This window comes from Papio anubis, unplaced genomic scaffold, assembly GCF_008728515.1.
Source record: "Papio anubis isolate 15944 unplaced genomic scaffold, Panubis1.0 scaffold484, whole genome shotgun sequence".
NCBI classification, from domain to species: Eukaryota; Metazoa; Chordata; class Mammalia; order Primates; family Cercopithecidae; genus Papio; species Papio anubis.
In genome coordinates this window covers 17,357-37,192 of record NW_022165036.1, presented here as the reverse complement: position 1 = coordinate 37,192, position 19,836 = coordinate 17,357, and the positions used below count along the sequence as shown (strand labels likewise).

At 59.2% G+C, this 19,836-nt stretch overlaps 2 protein-coding genes across 4 annotated transcripts; one reads left to right on the top strand and one right to left on the bottom strand.

Annotated features, from left to right (window-relative positions):
• Positions 1-492: 492 nt before the first annotated feature.
• On the top strand, positions 493-6,521 carry PGGHG (protein-glucosylgalactosylhydroxylysine glucosidase). 3 transcript variants are annotated; one of them, XM_031662208.1, is made up of 13 exons: positions 493-902; positions 1,213-1,423; positions 1,500-1,935; positions 2,763-2,882; positions 3,335-3,466; positions 3,729-3,840; positions 4,006-4,078; positions 4,209-4,345; positions 4,436-4,569; positions 4,672-4,767; positions 4,941-5,038; positions 5,109-5,320; positions 5,412-6,521. In XM_031662208.1, the coding sequence occupies exons 1-13, from the start codon at positions 644-646 to the stop codon at positions 5,510-5,512; spliced, it is 2,121 nt and encodes a 706-aa protein (XP_031518068.1). In that variant the 5' UTR covers positions 493-643; the 3' UTR covers positions 5,513-6,521. The 3 variants fall into 3 exon arrangements, 2 of the variants coding, with proteins under 2 accessions (XP_031518068.1, XP_031518067.1); XR_004181666.1 differs by having other exon boundaries at positions 3,729-4,078; positions 5,191-5,320; positions 5,412-5,528; XM_031662207.1 differs by having other exon boundaries at positions 3,729-4,078.
• Positions 6,522-8,871: 2,350 nt separating this feature from the next.
• Positions 8,872-10,568, bottom strand: IFITM5 (interferon induced transmembrane protein 5). The gene is made up of 2 exons (XM_003909306.4): positions 9,969-10,568; positions 8,872-9,389 (listed from the first exon to the last, which is right to left on the bottom strand). Exons 1-2 carry the CDS (start codon positions 10,152-10,154, stop codon positions 9,177-9,179), a joined length of 399 nt encoding a protein of 132 aa, XP_003909355.1. The 5' UTR covers positions 10,155-10,568; the 3' UTR covers positions 8,872-9,176.
• Positions 10,569-19,836: the final 9,268 nt, after the last annotated feature.

The following is a 19,836-nucleotide window of genomic DNA, read 5'->3' as shown; positions in this document are numbered from 1 at the left end:
GACACAGGTTTCCACGCTGGCGCCCGGCGACCGGGTGGGGCTGCGGTGAGTCCCAGAGGCCCCCGCCCCGCAGCTCCAGGCTTCCTCCCCGCCGCCCCCCGCCCGCCGCCCTCCAGCGACTCCAGCCGCCCCATCCTCCCTCCCGACCCCCGCCTGCCCCAGTCGCCCACACCCCCGAGACCCCCACCCGCCCAGTGCCCATCCCCCCAGGGCCCCTGGCAGCCCCAGACTCCCTCCCCCATCCCGCCCAGCGCTGCCCCCTCACCACACCCACCCCGCCCTCGTCCCCACTTCCACTTCCCACCGACAGACGCAGGTCCCGACCTCAGAGGGTGGGGGCAAGACCGGGGTTGTGGGGGCGGTCTTTGGGAAAGCAGGGTTAGGACTGGAATCTAAGGTGCCAGGTGGGAGAGACAAACTTAGGGACTCAGCTGGGCTCCCGGAAATCAACCTCAGGGGTCTGAGCTCCGTTCCTGGGCGTTTTCCTCCTAGGAGGGGCCTCAGGAAAATCGGGGTTGCCCAGCTGGTTCCGCAACTCCCCCCGTGCTGAGGGAGGCTTCAGGGGATTACAGACGGTCTCCAGAGGGCGGCTCAGCCAGTCCCGGGGCCCCTGAATCCCCACCAGGCCGCTCAGGCCCAGCCCATGGAGGACTCCGGCGAGGACCCCACCACGTTTGCTGCCCACTCTCTGCCCAGTGACCCCCGTCTCTTGGCCACTGTGACCAATGCATACCTGGGCACACGAGTGTTTCATGACACGCTGCACGTGAGCGGCGTGTACAATGGGGCTGGCGGGGACACGCACCGGGCAGTGCTGCCCAGCCCCCTCAACGTCCGGCTGGAGGCCCCTGCAGGGATGGGGGAGCCGCTGACCGAGACCTTTGCCCTAGACACCAACACAGGTATCGCCGCCTGGCCTGCCTCACCCCTGCCCCAGACATTGTTCCAGGCCAGTGGGGGAAATCCCACCAGCACCTCCTGAGTTTACACAGGAAGTCTCACTAACACAGGAGGCCAGAGACCCGCAGGGTCTCCCTTTCCCTCTGCCTGGAGGCCTCCTGTGCAGCTGTAGCAAGAAAGAGCAGCCCAGGGTCCGGAGGGATCCGCCTCATTGTGGGGAGAGGCCACGGTGGGGGGTCCACTCCTGCCCCAGTGAGGCCGTAGCTTGGCCACCCACCTGGAGTGGTCCTGCCTTCCCTTCTGCCTCCCCAGGCTCCTTTCTTCACACCCTGGAGGGCCCCCACTTCCGGGCCTCGCAGTGCATCTATGCGCACCGCACACTGCCGCACGTCCTGGCTTTCCGTGTGTCCATCGCCCGCCTGTCCCCGGGGAGCGGGCCCATCACGCTGCTGCTGTCCTCAGCCTTCTCCCCGGAAAGCCCAGACCTGGACCTGCACCAGGGTCCTGACTTTCAGGGAGCCCGGTAAGGAGGGGGCTGGATTTGCGGCCAGGGAGTTCGGGAGGGAGCTCATCCCTGAGGCATGGCCATACTCTCACAGGTACCTGTATGGCCACACGCTCACCCCTGAGCAGCCCGGGGGGCCACAGCAGGAGGTACACATGCTGTGGACACCAGCACCCCCAGACCTGACCCTTGGGGAAGATGAGGAGGAAAGGACATGGGACTTCCTGACGGTGGTGGGCAGCAGCCGGGCTGAGGCTCAGGCCTGCCTCACTGAGGCCCTGCAGCTGCAGGCCAGGGGAGCTCTGTACACGGCTCACGCACAGGCCTGGGCCCAACTCTGGGCAGAATGTGGCTTGGACATGGTGGGGCCCCTGCCGCTGCGCCAGGCCCTGCGTGGCTCCCTCTACTACCTGCTCAGTGCCCTACCCCAGCCCAAGGCCCCAGGATACATCTGCCATGGCCTCAGTCCTGGGGGCCTCTCCAATGGGAGCCGTGAGGAATGCTACTGGGGCCACGTCTTCTGGGACCAGGTGAGCATTGTACACCCAGCACCAGCCACACAGCAGGCGACACATGGAGGTCCACGGTCTCTGCCCTCCCTGGCATCAGGGCTGTGGCTGGGGAAGCACAGGGACTGTGGCAAAAGGGAAGGGGCCTGGAAAAGGTGGCATCTCAACAGGAGGGTGGCAGAGGAGTGATCTAGGTGAGGGGAATGGAAGGTGCAGAGACCAGAACTGAGAGGGCCTGAGGCACCTGCCAGGGCGTGGGGAGGGGCCCCCACCAAGGCGAGAAGGGCTGCAGACCCAGGTCGCCAGGGTTTATAGGCAGCGGTGTGGTGCTTGGCGTTTACCTGAGGGCCGGTGAGCTGCAGAGACCTATCAGGACGGGGACCTGTGGGGACTGGGAATACCTGTGTGGCTGGTGCGTGGAGCCCGGTGCTGGAGGCCGGCGAGGGTGACGGGGACACTGAGGGCACAGGGTAGAGGGGCGTGATGGCTGCTGGGCATGCAGGTGTCGAGAGTAGGGGCACTGGAGCTGAGCCTCCCTGTGCCGCTGCTGTGGCGTTTCTTTGATGAGGCTCCCAGAGGCGTTCACTGCGGGCCGGCCGGCCTGAGGCCGCCCATGCCCATATTCGGGCCGAGCCTCGGAGGCCACACAAACTCTGGCTGGGGAGGCGAAGTGTGGGGCTGAGGACCAGAACTCCAGGAGCCTCTGGGCTGGAGACAGAACTGGGTGGGCAGGTGGGGAGGGACCCAGAAGGCGCCAGCAATGGAGCTCTGCCAGGGCGGAACGTGGCCAGCAGGGGCGGGAGCAGTGAGGGCCTGTCCGGCGCTAGAACGAGGGACTGTGCTCTCAGGACCTCTGGATGTTCCCGAATATCCTGATGTTCCACCCCGAAGCCGCCAGGGCCATCCTGGAGTACCGCATCCGCACGCTGGGCGGGGCCCTGGGGAATGCCCAGAACCTGGGCTACCAGGTGAGGGGACCTGGGCACTGGCCACAGGGCCTTGCAGGGCCTGCAGCCCCCACACCCCTCCCAGGCCTGTATCCCTCTCCCCAGGCCCCTCTCTGGACAGAGCTGGGATGTCCTAGATTCCCCACCCTGAGACTTGTGGGGCCTCAGCAGTGCCCCCACCCGCACCTGAGAGAGAGAGGAGGTGGGAACCGCAGCAGGGCTGGGACCCCACTTTGGCCCAGGACCCCCTGGGGTGCCCCTGCTGCCCTGCGCCAGGGTCAGCACTGGGTGAGAACTGGGCAGAAGCTACGTGGCCCCCAGTGAGGGCGTGCAGTGGGCACTTCTCGCAGTAGCATCCACCAGGGTACCTGGCGCAGGCCGTGCCCCCCTCCTCCAGGGCGAGGGCATGGGAAAGTTGATGGGCCACCCCTCGCCTCCAACAAGGCCAAGTCTGCCCCCTCCCAACCCCTCAGGGAGCCAAGTTTGCCTGGGAGAGTGCAGGCTCCGGCCTGGAGGTTTGCCCTGAGGACATTTACGGAACCCAGGAGGTCCATGTCAACGGGGCCGTGGTGTTGGCCTTCGAGCTGTACTACCATACCACCCAGGTGAGGTGTGCCTGCCCACCATTCCTGCAAGGGGTCCAGGCAGCTGGTGTAGCCCCCACTCCTTGTGGCTCTATCTGGGGCCGGTTCTGGGAAGCTGGCTGAGGACGGGTGTCTCAGTGCCAGGCCCTGTTTGGGGCCGGTCCTAGAAAGCTGGGGCTGAGGACAGTTGTCTCAGTGCCAGGCCTTGCTTCTGGGCACAGACAGGCCACTGGGAATGAGAGTGACTGGGGCCCTGGCCTCTGTGTCATCTCCTGCTCCCCAGGACCTGCAGCTCTTTCGAGAGGCTGGTGGCTGGGACGTGGTCAGGGCTGTGGCCGAGTTTTGGTGCAGTCGTGTGGAGTGGAGCCCCAGGGAGGAGAAGTACCACCTGAGGGGTGAGGGCCACAGTGGGGAGGGGCTCAGGGAGGAAGGGTGGATGTTCCCAGACTCAGCAGATGTTTTCAGACACCTCACGTGTGCCAGCCCCACGCTGACCGCCGGCGTGGAGGGAAGGCCTCTGAGGCTCTGCACTGAGCACCATCTTGGACTTGTGTGTCCAGGAGTCATGTCCCCCGATGAGTACCATTCAGGGATCAACAACTCTGTGTACACCAACGTCCTGGTCCAGAACAGGTCAGACACAAGATCCCCTCACCTCACCCCACCCCTGCCCCAGCTGGAGACCTGCCCCAGTGCCCCCACTCGGCAGGCAGCAGCTGGAAGCGCAGGGGTTGCAGCCTCCCCCACCTACCTCCACCTCCAGCCTGCGTTTTGCTGCTGCCCTGGCCCAGGACCTGGGTCTGCCCGTCCCCAGCCAGTGGCTGGCAGTGGCTGACAAGATCAAGGTACCCTTTGACGTGGAGCAGAACTTCCACCCGGAGTTCGATGGGTATGAGCCTGGTGAGTGACCCCTTCAAGGCCTCCTCCCCTGCCGTCAAGACCCTCGAGTCTGTCCTGGAACACCCCCCAATCAGCAGCACCTCCACGTAGGAGAGGTGGTGAAGCAGGCAGATGTCGTGCTCCTGGGATACCCCGTCCCCTTCTCCCTGAGTCCTGATGTTCGCAGGAAAAACCTGGAGATTTACGAGGCTGTGACATCCCCCCAGGGCCCCGCCATGACCTGGGTGAGCACCGTGGGGCTGGGGGGTTCCTGCCTCAGTGGCTTCAGTCTTCTCTGCCCACGCAGTGGGCCTCACCCCTGTGTGTCCTCTTACCTCTGACCGCAGAGCATGTTTGCTGTGGGCTGGATGGAGCTGAAGGACACAGCGCGGGCCCGGGGCCTCCTGGACAGGAGCTTTGCCAGCATGGCTGAACCCTTCAAGGTCAGCCTGGCCACGCCTGCCTCCCACTGGGCCCCTCGTGGTGGGAGTGGAGCCCGACCTCAGAGCAGGCACAGCAGGGTGCACCCCTGGAGCTTCCTGCCGGATCTTGGGACAGCAGCCCAGAGAGGACGGTGTCCGGGGGGTCCTGGTGTCAGCTGCCCTTGCCCCTGCAGGTGTGGACGGAGAATGCAGACGGGTCAGGTGCTGTGAACTTCCTGACAGGCATGGGGGGTTTCCTGCAGGCGGTGCTCTTCGGGTGCACGGGGTTCAGGTAAGTGCAGAGCCTGGCAGGGGGCAGCCCATACCCCCACCTGCCGCCTCACAAACCTCTCCTCCCGCAGGGTCACCCGAGCAGGTGTGACCTTTGACCCCGTGTGTGTGTCGGGGATCTCCAGAGTGAGCGTCTCTGGCATCTTCTACCAGGGAAACAAGCTCAACTTCTCTTTCTCCGAGGACTCTGTGACCGTGGAGGTCACGGCCCGAGCAGGGCCCTGGGCTCCCCGCCTGGAGGCTGAGCTGTGGCCATCCCAGGCCCGCCTCTCCCTGTTGCCAGGTAGAAGACCACCCCAGCCCCCAAGAGAAGAGCCCAGGCACCTGTGACCACAGACTGTCCCCTCAGCCCCAGGCTGCCTCTCTCCCTACAGGACACACGGTCTCCTTTCCCCGCTCGGCTGGCCAGATACAAAGGTCACCCGCGAATCTGCCTGGGAGTTCCAGCTCCGGGTTCCCTGGGAGGACTTTTTGAAGATGTTGGGTACCTGCTCCAGAGCCGCAGGGCCCCCTCTGGGTCACCCTTGGTCCCTCCAGCCCCACTGAGTCACTCACCGTGGACCCTGCCCCTGAACAATCAGGAACGTTGGCTTCAGAGATGCCTCTTCCTTCCCTCTGGCCACTCCTGCACCCACTCCTCCTGGGCACCCTCGTAGCCTGCCACCCCTCACCTGCAGCCAGGCTCTCAGGGAAGGTCCACGCTGCTTGGCCTGAGTTCAAGGCGTTCTGCCTGTGGCCTGGACTCCCGTGGACCCCCGTGGGCAGGTAGCTTCCCCGTGGCATCCCCACGCCGCCTCTGCCTGCCCTTGTGGACTGATGCTGTCACGCACCGTCCCATGGCACCGCCCCGAGCTCCTGAAGCCAGGGTCTGAGCCGACATCACCTCCGGCCTCTCATCCCCTACTCTCCTGAGAGCCGTGGTCACAGCGGCCGGCCGCTCTGCTGAGAAGGCAGAGAGGCAGGTGCAGGCCTCAGCGGGGACAGCAGGGATAAGGGCACGAAGGAAGGGGACTCGGCCCCCTTCAGAATTCCTCCAGACTCTCAGGTGCAGCTTTGCCAAAAAGGAACTTTTCACGCCATGCGGCTGTGGGACTTAGTCTCAGTCCCAGGCTCCTCTTGACTCTGGGCAGCCGTAATCAGGTTGGGCGGCCTCTGCCACAGCGTGGGGTGGGATGGCTGTCTTTCCTCAACCACGCAGCTTGTGAGGACGGGTGGGGGAGTGGGAAGTGGGAAGTCACCAGAGAACAGGAGAGAGAGATGAGAGCGAGACCCCAGCGCTCTCCACAGACCAGCCAGAGGGGCTGGAGCCAGACGTGCATGGGTTCAAGGCCCTGGCCCTGCCCAGCCTCTGTCTCGGGGCCTCAGCCCCAGTTTCCCAAGAACAAGATGTGACGGCGTCTGCCGCCGAAACCCTGATGAGGACCAGGCCCCCTGCTCTGCGGTCAGCCTGAGGAATTAAAGCTTTGGTGCTGGGAAGAGCATTATTCCTCTGAGGAATTGTGCTTCCTTCCTTCTGAAGTAAGGGCCGTGCCCTGGGTCCCATTTCCCCTTCCACTTGGGTCGGGAAGCGCAGCAACTTTGAGGCTCACGCTGAGAAACGTGGGTCCCCTCGCGTCTGCACCTCCCTCCTGCACTGGTGCTGCCGCCGCACCCTGTCCTCAGAGGACAGCGGAGCTTCGGATGGAGACTCGGAGGGACGGAAGGAGACAAGGACGCCTGTGGAAACCTCTTTCAGGCAGCTCTGGGGTCTGGGGATCAGGATGCCTGGGTCTCCCAAGGCCTGTCTCTGCCAGAAGCAGTGTGTGGGGGATGCGTGTCTCCAGTGCAGCGCACCCGCGGCCGAGACCAGCACTCAGAGGTTGGCCAGGAGTTCTCTTGGCTGCCCTGACAGGAGCCGCATAGAGTGCAGATGGCTGAGACCTGTGGACACTGCGTGTCTTACGGCAGCTTGCTTGCTGGGGCTCACGGCCACAGTGGAGAGGGGCTGCGGGTCAGGGTGTAGCCCAGCGTGTGGTCCAGTGCCCGGCGCGAGCCTTGGGGAATGCAGCCTGACGCCTCCATGTGGCTGCCCAGTCCCCTACAGGCTCCCTCAGCTGCAGAGCTGGGTCCCATCCAACGCTGCCACTGGGCAGCGAGAGGCACAGGCAGGTTCCCCGAGGGAAGCATGGGCCCCTTCTCCCACCAGGGTTGTCCCAGCAGGAGCTCATCTTTGCAGTCCCAGAGCCAGGGTGATGTGGGCACAGGTGTCAGGTCAGGGTGGTCGGTAGCCCTGTGCCCACAGGAGAGATGTGGCCTGAAACCTGCTGCATGTGCATGCCACACAGGTGTGTGGTCACCTTTGCACATCCTGAGGTGACCTTTTTGGGGGGTTGTGATGGCCAGTGCATGTGTGCCGGCCTGGCTGGTCAGAGTTCATCCACCTGCCCAGGAGTCTGAGCCTGAGGCAGGGAGGTGCTGGTGACTGTTCCCCCAAGGTGGCTCACCCACAGCACTGGGCATGGGCCCGGTCGTCCCTGCCCCTCAGTAAGCCTGGGGACTGGCAGACCATCTCATCCCTGGGGACATGTATCCAGCCACACATGGGCTGACCCCCTCCCAGCCTCAGCATCCAACACAGTTTGGTCCCTTTTCAGGCCATCCTGGGGCTCAGGGCTGGCACACTGTCTCTATCCCAAGGCAAGCACGGGTGGGCACACTGCCCTTGTCCATGGTCCACCGTGAGACTGGGCCGGGCTGGCTGGGCCTGCACTCAGAGTCCTGGCCACACCTGCTGTCGGCTGCAGGCATATCACAGATAGGGAGCGCTGCCCAGGGCTCCAAGTAGACCAACTAGATAAAGATTCCCACCCACAGCCCAGGAAGATCCGGCAGGCAAGGGTGAGGGAAGGGCCCCGGGGTGGGGTGCTCAGAATCCCAGGCCACTCTGCGGTTAAGCACCACCTCCCGGCAATGGCTGGCCTCAACAAGGCCCCAGGGCCTCCCTGCAGCCACGGTGTGCATGTCCCTGGCACTCTCCCATCACCAGGCTGTCGTGGGGGTGTGTGGGGAGGCAGTGGTGCACAATGCAGGTAAAATCATATGAGAACATGCGCCCCATGGTGCACGCACCCATACACCAGGGGACTCAGTGCAGGTAAAATAATGTGAGAACAAGCATCCAGCACCAGGGGACTCAGAAAATGTCACACACACACCCATTTTCTGTCTTTCTGGATACAGTTTGGTTGGTGTGTGTGTGAGAGAGAGAGAAAGGGGAGCTGCTATCCTGCCCACATGTGTGTGTGTGTGTATCCAGCCCCGCCCATGGGATGGTCCCCGCCCTGCCTTCCCAGTCACCCTCACTGGCTCAGGAGGGAGGGAAACCGCCGTGGGGACTGGGATTTCTCAGAATTAAGGGGGCGCGCAGGGTCATGGGGACAGAATGACTCAGAAGGAAGGAGGCGTGCACCAGACCCCAGATGGGGCCCACACACAGGCACGGACCCTTACGCAGACTTCGAGCACGCACACGCATGTGCACAGAGAGATGGGGCGGGCACACGTGGAGTTGGGATGCACCCATGATGTTCTGGGGCACAGGCCACTAAACCACAGAGCAGCAGAGATCAAAGGCCTGGGCTTCAAACTTAGTTTAAAATACTCTGGGCCTCCACCCCATAAGCCACAGGCTGCCAGTGGCTGAGAGAAGGGGACAGTGGGGGCAGGGCAGGGCTGCTGTGCTGCTGCCGGGGGCACTCCCACGGTTCACTCAGGGTCTGCCGTGGCATTTGGCTTTGCTGGTCTCTAGGGCAGCTCCTTCCCCCACACTAGGCAGGAAAGAGGCCCAGGAGGCACTTTCTGGAACCAGGCACTTTTAATCGTGGAACCGAGGGGCCTGGAGTGTGAGGAGGGAGGGGCAGGGCTGGGGGCAGAGTTAGGGCCCGGGAACCCTCAGGTTAGGGTGAGGACCCTGGGGTCTGACTGGGTCAGCGTTAGGTGCCCATGTTGGGGCTGGAGGGCCCCAGGTTCAGGATGGGGCAGGGATGGAGGCCCCACAGAAGGAGGGCCAGGCTCCGGGGAGTCACTACTGAGCCCCAGGGGCAGCAGCCTGGGGTCAGTGTCCTGGGGCTGGGACAGGACCCAGATCAGGACCCATCCTGTCAGTCATAGTCCCCATCGTCAAATTTGGTGCTGAAGAAGGCGGCAGAGTCCTTGGCTAGCCGGGCCAAGTGCAGGGCACCAGTCACCACCAGCCCCAGGAGCAGCAGGGGCGGCACCAGCGTCCACATCGCGGCCAGGATGTTGTAGCACTTGGCCTTGGAGCCAAAACGCCGGGCCGCTTCCAGGTCGCCAACCACCTTCTGATCTCGGGCCTGCAGAGAGACCGCAGGGCCAGATGGCTGTGTGTCCTCGGGGCCTGGGGGCCCTTCCCCACCCCCACCTAGGGCACCTGGAAGGCCCCTGATGGACCCAAAATCTGGATGGAGGGTTGTGGCCTGAGGAGATACTCCCCGGGGCCCCAGCTATGGACCCAGGGGCCGTCCCAGGCCAGTGTCAGCCTATCAGAGTTCTCTACGGGTGAGGGTCCTCCAGGGTGCGGAGACACCCCCAACCCTGCACCCAGGAGCTGAAGTCAAAGGGACCTCTGTTCCAGGAGACCCCAGCACGTGAAACCCCTTGATTGCAGAGACCTCTGTGGGTGCCTCCCATGGCCTCTGTGCTCTTGGACGCGCCAGACCCCCTTAAGAAGAGGCCCCGTGTTTAATGGAGAGGCCCCCGGCCTCGCCTTCCTGAGGAGCTCCTTCCAGGCCATACTGATGGTGTCCCCTTCACAAGCAGTACCCACAGAGCCCCTCAGACAAGCAGAGCCCCCCGCCGCCCCCAGCACAGTGAGTACCCCCCACGGAGCTCCCCACCCGTCCCCCGCCCACCCTGGTAGGGCCCCCGCCCACCTTGATGGAGTAGGCCAGCGCCAGGAAACCAAGGCAGCACAGGTTCAGATAGAGGGTGCTGAACACTGACCAGATCAGGTGGTCTCGAGGTGGGGGGTGCGGGGCCCCCAGTGTGACGGCTGTGTGGGCACCGGCCTTGCTGGGCGTGGGAGCCCGGGGGTCCTCGCGGGGATACGCGGTGTCCATGGGTTCCAGCGCCGTCTCTTCCACACTTAGACTGGTGCTGGGAGGGTGGGCACCCACTCACTTATAGCCCTGCCGCCCTCCCAGCCCAGCCCCTCCATGCTATATATAACACAAATTACAGCCTGCAGGCCGAGGGTGCGGCCCGCCCCTTAGCCCCCACCCCAGGGAGCCCCTGTCCCAGGCTGCCTTGGACCACCCAGCAGGGCCCCTCCTGACAGACATCCCCCCTTGGAAGGCCACTGCCAGGCTGTGGCAGAGACCCCCACCCACACACTTCATCCCTTCATCCCCCCACCCCCATCAAATGCAGTGGGCAGACCATTGGCCAGAGCCCCCTCCCTCCAGGCCAAGAGGAGTGGGAGGTGCTGCCTCAGGGCCACGGGTCTCACAGTTCAGGGATGTACAGGAGCCCCCTCCTCAGAGCCAGAGCTGCTGACACCGCAGCCCCTCCATTCCCAGAACTCAGAACTCAACTCTGCCCCAACACTCTCCGAGCAGGAGCACCAGTGCCAGGCCCTAGGAGCGCCGGCGTCCCTGCAAGGGGGAAGGGGAGGGCGGCTGTCAGAGGGCACGCCTGAGAGGAGAGAACCACGTGGGGGGAAAGCCAGGGGGTGCAGCCTGTTAAGAACCCGCAGGGGACCCCCAGGGACCAGCAGCAGCTGTTAACACTGGTGGCCGGATGCAGGGAGCCTGTGGGCGTCTGTGGTGGACACTCCCCTCCTCAGCCTCCTCGGCTGCCCTCCCTGATCCCAGAATGTCTGTGGCGAGTGGTCCTGCTTAGGGCTCAAGGTCCGCCCCAGTCTTGTCTCTGTGGCTGCAGATGCCTCTGTGTGCTGACGACTCACAGTTATGTCTTCAGCCCAGACTGCCCCCCAAAGACATCGGTTTGGCCCCCAGCTCTGGACTCACACACACTGCTCTGTGGACCTCCACCCACTTCCCAACAATAGGCCCCGGATCCTCCCTCCAAACCTGCTGTGCCCAGCCTTCCCCCGAGCAGTGGTGGCAACTGCACCCGGCCAGAAGGCTCAGCTTCCCAGTCTCCCAGTCGGCCACACTCCCGAGCGCCTGGGACTGAGCTGCCCTCCTTCCTCCAGGACCCGCACTCGCCACCGGCAGGGGATGGTTGGGTAGGGGGTTCCTTGCTGCTGTGCTTGAACCTGTGAACCCCAAATATCTGAGACAGGTCTCCGTTAATTTAGAAAGTTTGTTTTGCCAAGGTTGAGGACGTGCCCATGGCTCAGGCTCAGGAGGTCCCGAGGGTATGTGCCCAAGGTGGCCGGAGCACAGTTTGGTTTTACACATTCTAGGGAGACAGGAGACATCTGTCAACATGTGTAAGATGAACATTGGTTCAGCCTGGAAAGGCAGGACAACGCAAAGCAAGGCGGGAAAGACTCGAAGTGGGGGGCGCTTCCCGGTCGCAGGTACATAAGAGACGAAGGTTGCATTTTGCATTCTTTTGAGTTTCTGACTCGCTTCTCCAAAGGAGGCAATCAGATAGGCATTTACCTCAGTGAGCAGAGCGGTGACTTTTTTTCTTTTCTTTCTTACTTTTTTTTTGTGAGACGGAGTCTCACTCTGTCGCCCAGGCCAGTGCAGTGGCGCTATCTCGGCTCACCGCAACCTCTGCCTCCCAGGTTCAAGCGATTCTTCTGCCTCAGCCTCCCGAGTAGCTGGGACTACAGGCGCCCGCCACCAAGCCCGGCTAGTTTTTGTATTTTTAGTCGAGACGGGGTTTCACCATGTTCGTCAGGATGAAAAAAGCTAACTGTGTAAAGTATTTAAAGAGGTTTGTTCTGAGCCAACTATGACTGACCACGGCTCATGACACAGCCTCCAGAGTTCCTGCAAATGTACCAGAGGTGGCCGGGCTACAGCTTGGTTTTATACATTGTAGGGAGACAGAAGTTACAGGCAAAGACATAGATCAATGCAAGTGTCAACGAAAAGAGTCCAACTCTGTGAAATATTTGAAGAGATTTATTCTGAGCTAAATATGAGTGGCCATGGCCCGTGATGTGGCCCTCAGGAGGTCCTGAGAACATAGGCCCAAGGTGGTCGGGGCGCAGCTTGGTTTTATACATTTTAGGGAGACATGAGGCATCAATCAAGTCCATTTAAGAAATACATTGGTTTGGTCCAGAAAGGCAGGACAACACAAAGCCTGTGGGGCGGCAGGCCGGGGAGGCAGCAGTGTTCCAGGCTATAGGTGAATTTAAACATTTTCTGACAATTGGTTGAGTTTGTCTAAAGACCTAGGATTGGTAGAAAAGGAGTGCTCAGATTAAAATCAAGATTGTGGCTGGGCGTGGTAGCTCATGCCTGTAAATCCACCCGCGGGAAGCTGAGGCGGCAGATCACAAAGCGCCGGGAGTTCAAGACCAGCCCATCATGGAGAAGCCCCATCTCTAATACTAAAAAATACACAAAATTAGCCGGGCGTGTCGGGCTGCGTGGCTCACGCTTTTGTAATCCCAGCACTTTGGGAGGCCGCAGGCGTGGATCACCTGAGGTCGGGAGTTCGACCCAGCCTGGACTGGCCGGGTGCGCGTGGCTCAAGCCTGTAATCCCAGCACTTTGGGAGGCCGAGATGGGCTGATCACGCAGGTCAGGACGGCACTATCCTGGCACACGGTGAAACCCTCGCCTCTATTAAGAAATACAAACAACTAGCCGGGCGAGGTGGCGGCGCCTGTAGTCCCAGCTACTCGAGGCTGAGATGAGAATGGCGTGAACTCCGAGCGGAGCTTGCAGTGAGCTGAGATCCGCCACTGCACTCCAGCCTGGGGCAGGAGCGAGACTCCGCCTCAAAAAAAAAAAAAAAAAAAAAAAAGACCAGCCTGACCAACATGGAGAAACCCCTCGCCTCTACTAAAATGGCAAATTAGCCGGGTGGTGGCACATGCCTGCAATCCCAGCTACCGGGAGGCTGAGGCAGGAGAATCGCTGAAACCCCGGGAGGCGGAGGTTGGGCGGTGAGCTGAGATCGCCGCCATTGCACTCGTGCCTGGGCAAAAAGAGCCTAAACTCTGTCTCAAAAAAAAAAATTAGGCCGTATGGATTGTAGCAGGATGAGCGGCAGACAAAACTCCTCAGACACCAAGTTAAAGAAGGAAGGGGTTTATTTGGCCGGGGCATCCGCAAGACTTCTGTCTCAAGAGCCGAGCCCCAGCCCCGAGTGAGCAATTCCTGTCCCTTTTTAAGGGCTCACAACTTTAAGGGGGTGTACGTGAGAGGGTCGTGATTGAGCAAGCAGGGGGTATGTGACTGGGGGCTGCATGCACCGGTAATTAGATCGGAACAAAACAAGATAGGGATTTTCACAGTGCATGTCTATACAATGTCTGTAATCTATAGAAAAGAGAACCAGTTAGGTCAGGGTCAACCTTTAACTACCAGGCCCAGGGTGCGGCACTGGGCTGTCTGCCTGTGGATTTCATTTCTGCCTTTTAGTTTCTACTTCTTTCTTTGGAGGCAGAAATTGGACATAAGACGATATGAGGGGTGGTCTCCTCCCTTATGATGGCGCCTGTGATCCCAGCTACTCAGGAGGCTGAGGCAGGAGAATCGTTTGAAACCGGGAGGCGGAGGTGGCGGTGAGCTGAGATCGTGCCACTGCACCCCAGCCTGGGTGACAGAGCGAAAGACTCTGTCTCAAAAAATAAATAAAAAATAAAGATGTGGAGACCAAAGTTATTTTGAAGTCTTTCGGTGGCTGCCCTTAGAGATAGTAGGTGACAAATGTTTCCTATTCAGATCTTAGTTAATCGCTTCAGGATTGGGAGGGTCTGGAAGAAAAACACCTAGCTATGTTAATTGAGATTCTTTATAGATGCAGATTTTCCCCCAACAAGGCACAGCTTTGCAGGGCCATTTCAAAACTTGGCAAAGAAACTTGTTTTGGGGGAATTTTGATTTTCTTCCTTCTTTTTTTTTTTTTTTGAGACTGAGTCTCGCTCATGTTGCCCAGGCTGGAGTGCAATGGCGCAATCTCAGCTCACCGCAACCTCCGCCTCCCAGGTTCAAGCAATTCTCCTGCCTCAGCCTCCCGAGTAGCTGGGATTACAGGGATGCACCACCACGCCCGGCTAATTTTGCATTTTTAGTAGAGACGGAGTTTCTCCATGTTGAAGCTGGTCTCGAACTCCTGACCTCAGGTGATCCGCCCGCCTCAGTCTCCCAAAGCGCTGGGATTACAGGCGTGAGCCACCATGCCCAGCCCTTGTTTCATAATGTTATGCCAGAGTCAGGTTGGAAAGTAAGTCACGATATATAGGGTTAAATAAAACTCATCTGGTTGGCTGGGCGTGGTGGCTCATGCCTGTAATCCCAGCACTTTGGGAGGCCGAGGCGGGCAGATCACCTGAGGTCAAGAGTTCAAGACCAGCCTGGCCAACGTGGTGAAACCTGTCTCTACTAAAAATACAAAAACAAAACAAACAAAAACAAAAACTCATCTGATGAGAAGTTACCATTTGTAGGGCATGACTCCCCAGGCCCCTTTGATAGGAATTTGGGCATGATAAAAAAGTCAGAGTTTAGTTCTCACAGGTAAGGTGTACATTGCTTCTGCCAGGAGAGGCAGGACATCTCAAAAGGGTGTGGTCACGGGTCATAGTGATACCAGTGGGCTTGGGGAGGTTCCCAATTGCCAGTGGGACCTGAACCCCCACGGGTGTCCAGGCTCTTGGCACAAGAAGGAAATTCAAGGATGAGTCAGAAAATAGTGAAAGCAGGGAGATTCATTGAAAAGTGAAGGCCAGGCGCGGTGGCTCGTGCCTGTAATCCCAGCACTTTGGGAGGCCAAGGCGGGCGGATCACCTGAGGTCAGGAGTTCGACACCAGCCCGGCCAACATGGCAAAATCCCGTCTCTACTAAAAACCCAAAAATTAGCTGGGCGTGGTGGCGGGCGACGGTGATCCCAGCTACTGGGGAGGCTGAGGCAGGAGAATCGCTGGAACCCCGGAGGCGGAGGATGCGGTGAGCCGAGATCGCGCCACTGCACTCGAGCCTGGGCGACAGAGACAGACTCCGTCTCAAAAAAAAAAAAAAAAGAAAGAAAAGAAAAGTGAAAAGTACACACTCAAGAAAGGGCCGTGTGGGCGGAGACTCCAGAGTCACTTGCAGGGGTCTGGGTGGAGTTTCCATCTTTCGGGGTTTCTTTCACGGAGGGGGGTATCATGAAGATTCCTGCAGGAAGGTGACGATCTGTCCGAACTGAGGTGCCTCCCGTTCTTCCTTCAGGGCAGCGTAGACGGTCTTCATCGATAGCAGCTGCGAGGCCTCGCCTGTCCTGTGGAGGGGACGCGTTTCCCTTCCCCGCGGGCTGCAGCTCGATGCAGAAGGGGATGGTGCGAGAGGCCCGTACACAGCCTCCGAGGGCGCGGTTTGGACGTGGAGGGCAGAGGACACGTGGCAAGCGGGACCGCGAAGTGTCCCTGTGGCCCACGAGGAAGCAGAACGTGCGGGCAGGACCGGGGCGCAGGTCTCCCACCGGCTCGCCCGGCGCGGCACCACCCGCTGGTCAGCCGGGCGCCCGGGAAGGCCCCGACATGAACGCGCCACGGAAACGCCCTCCACGGTTCCCCCGCCGCACGGCCCTCCCGTCCGGGCTCCGCGAGCGAGCGACCTCCGGCCCTCAGGCGGGCGGCGAAGTGCGGCGCGTGTGCGTCCTCCTAGGTCGCCGGCTTGGCCCCCGGCCTCCGCGGACTCGGGCCGCCGGTTCTCGTCGCGGACGGCGGAGGTGTGCAGGGCGCGCCCGGCGCAAGGCCGCTCTGGCCCCAGACCCGTGGCCGCGACGCGCCGCACGGAGGCCGCCATCTTGGCCGAGCGCCCGCCAGGTCCGCGGCGAGTCTGCGCTCCCGGAACTGCGCGGCGCGGGGCGCGGGCTGAGGGTGTCACGGGAGGAGGTCCTGGGGGCGCCCAGGCCACAGGCGGCTCCGTCTGGCTTCGCCAGCTGCTTCTCAAAGCCTCGTCGGCCCCTCGCTTCTGCAGCAACTTCAGCAGTTTCCTTTGCTAGTCACGTGAGGCTGCTGCTTAGAATGTTCTGTTCTCCTGCGACCGCCCCGTATTACTTCGTCTCGTCTTGTGGATTTAAAGATTTTCTGATTGGCAACTGGCTTAGAGAGTTAAGCGTTGGGTCCAGGCTGGGTGGCTCACGCCTGGAATCCCAGCATCTGGGAGGCCGAGACGGGCGGATCACGAGGTCAGGAGATCGAGACCATCCTGGCTAACACAGTGAAACCCCGCCTCCACTAAAATACAAAAATTAGCTGCGTATGGCGGCGCTCGTAGTCCCAGCCCCTCGGGAGGCTGAGGCAGGAGAATGCGTGAACTCCGGGAGGCGGAGCTGGTGAGCCGGAGATTTTGGCGCCACTGCACTCCAGCCTGGGCAACAGAGCGAAGACTCCGCCCCAGCAGACCAGCTTGCCTAAAGAGTTGGTTAGTCGAGGGTCGGGCGCTGGGTGGCTCAAGCCTGTAATCCCAGCACCAGAGGCCTGAGAACGGGCTGACCACGGAGGCCAGGTGATCGAGACCATCCTGGCTAACACGGTGAAACCTTCCTGTACTAAAAAATACAAAACAGTCAGCGAGGGCGGGCCTGTAGTCCCAGCTACCGGGAGGCTGAGGCAGGAGAATGGCATAAAACCCAGGTAGCTGCGGCGAGCTGGAGATCCCGCCACCGTACTCTAGCTCAGCTTATTGTTTCAGACTCCATCCCCAAAAAAAAAAAAAAAAAAAAAAAAAAAAAAAAAAAAAAGAGTTGGTTAGTCGAAAGAAATTTTGAGTTTGGATAACAGGGCTAGAAGGCTGAAAGCTTGTTATGCAGATGAGCCTCCAGGCAGCAGCTGGAGAAGAAGGATGATAATGTCTTTTCCACCCTTAAAAAGGGCTGTTAGTTAAATGTTAGGAAAAGACCTAGAAAGGGAAGGAGATTCTCTACAGAATGCAAATTTCCTTAATAAGAGACAGTTGTGCAAGGCCGTTTCAAAATATGCCAAAGAAATCTATTTTGAGGCTGGGCATGGTGGCTCACACCAGCACTTTGGGAGGATGAGGCAGAAGGATCTCTTGAGCCCAGGAGCTGGAGACCAGTCTGGGCAACATAGCAAGGCCCCGCCTCAAAAATAAAAATAAGTTTATTTTGGGGGTAAATAATTTTTATTTCCTTCAGAGCCTGCTATTTGTTGTGAAAGGAAAATAAATATTGGGATCCCAAAATCACTGAACCAAAAGGAGACGTCACGCTGGGAACTGCTTAGGGCAAAGCTGCCGCCCATTCTGTTCCTAAAAACGGCGACTGCCGAAACAAAAAAGCTACATACTTGCCTCACAATTTGTCCACAGGGAAATTCCTTGCGGGCAAAAGACAAATAGAACTCAAAGTTACCCTTCTCGCTGAGATAATGCATATCTGATCGCTTCCTTTGGAAAAGCTCATCAGAAACTCAGACGAATGCGATCCTTTGTCTCTTCTCCACCTGTGATCTGGAAGCCCCCTCCCCACTTCTGGTTGTCCCGTCTTTCCAGACGGAACTGACGTCACACATATATTGATGTCCACGTCTTCCTGTAAAACCAACTGTGCCCCGACCACCTTGGGCACCCTGTCAGGGCCTCCTGAGGCTCTGCCACCCGTGCATCCTTAACCTTGCTCTTAAATTGACGGAGAACTTCCTCAGATATTCAGGGTCTACACTGTCATGTGACGCTGTACCACAGTCAGGTTGGAATTTGGTACCTTATTGCCTCCAAGAGTCTGTTTTGTCAGTACTATGAGCTTTATCTCAGTGTTACTGCTGGTCGGTTGTACCTAAACTCCACAGGGAGGGGATATCAGTAGGCCTGTCCAACCGCCCTTCCCTTCGAGGCTGTGAATTCAGTTTTTCAGGTTTGTTTGGGACTCCCTTGGCCAAGGGAGCTCCATTCAGTCATGGGGGCAAGGGGTGGGGGCAAGGGGCTTAGATTTTTATTTTTGGTTTTCAGTCAGCACTCCCGTCCAGTCGGGGGCTTCAGACCATGAAGAGAGAAGGTGTCTCCACAGCACAGCCAGACACAAATCCCAGGACATCCTGTGTGTGGGGGAGACACAGCCCAGGATAGAAGGCGTGTGGAGGCCTGGACGTGCCTAAGTCCTTAGCGCTCACCCCAGCCAGCAGAAGGAAGAGGACTTAGGGACCCAGGCCTGACGACCGACTCCTGCAAGTGGGCATTCATATAAGACATTAGTATCTTTCAGGGCCGGCAGTGGTGGCTCACACCTATACTCCTAGCACTTTGGGAGGCCGAGGCTGGCAGATCACCTGAGGTCGGGAGTTCGAGACCAGCCTGGCCAACATGGTAAAACCTCGTCTCTACTAGAAGTACAAAAATTAGATGGGCAGGGTGGCAGATTACCTGTAATTCCAGCTACCCAGGAGGCTGAGGCAGGAGATCACTGGAACGCAGGAGGCAGAGGCTGCAATGAGCAGAGATCGCTCCACTACACTCCAGCCTCAGCACCATAGCGAGACACCATTTCAAAAAGAAAAAACACTTTACTTTCGGGATACAATTGAGGCAGGAGAATAGGGTCTGGAGGCCATTTCACACTGTCTTCCTGGAATTAGGAAGTCTTACTCCCTTTGCAAACCCCCACTTCTGCATGGCACATGGGAAATTGAAAGTACCTCTGATTGGCTTTTTCTAATCAATCAGACATTTGCATAGGACTGTACCCTTGTAACTTAATTGAAGCTTCTGATAGGAGGACAAGTCTTTGCATAGAAGTGCAACTTTGTAACTTCACTTTAGCCTCTGATTGGTGGCTTTCTGCAACGATTTCATTTTCATTTTAAAAAATCATTTTTTATTTCCAAAAATAATTTCATTTTGAAAAAAATCTCTGCTTTTGTTGCTTCATTCTTTCCTTGCTTTTGCGCATTCTGTACAATTCTTTGTTCAAAACGCCAAGAGCCTGGACACCCACTACCAATCACGCAATCCTTGCTGCGTGGACTGGAAAACATCCCGTAGCAAGGGTGTTTAATGTCGAGAAGCACTGTGATTCGACAGTAGACACAGTCGTTGTTAAAGTTAAATCTTTTAAATCTTATAAATTATCAATACAATTTATCCTATAGAGTCAAAGTCATCATTACTCAAACACATCACTCTGCAATTACACGGCTGCACGCTACTGTCATGTGAGCTCCGGAGGTCACTGATGTGGACCTGACCACCCGCTGCGGTGAAAGGCTACAGCAGGGTGAGCAGCCGCCCATCTCTGTAAATTCCACCTGCAGCGATGTCCTCCGAGGAGTCTGGCCTGGTGGGCAAAGAAGCCCAGGAAAATGGGCCCATGTGGCACATCAGGAATTAAACAGGTCGCGCTGCACACAGGCCTGCAGGCCACGCTCCTGCCCCTGTGACCCCTCCCCTGCCAGCCCTGCCCACACTGCCCCCTCTGACCAGCCAAGTGCACAGCATCAGCTCAGTTTGCCGCAGTAGCCTCTGCCAAGGAGGGTCCAGGAAGAAACCCAGAGGCCACACAAGGTGTTTTCACAGGGAGGACGTAACCTCAGGAGCTGCTCAGAGGCACAAACCAGTTCATGAGAAAAACAGGTGGCAACTGCAGGAAGCAGCTGGCACCCGTGTGAGGACCCAGGGAAGAGGCAGAGATGATCAGAACCTGGAGAT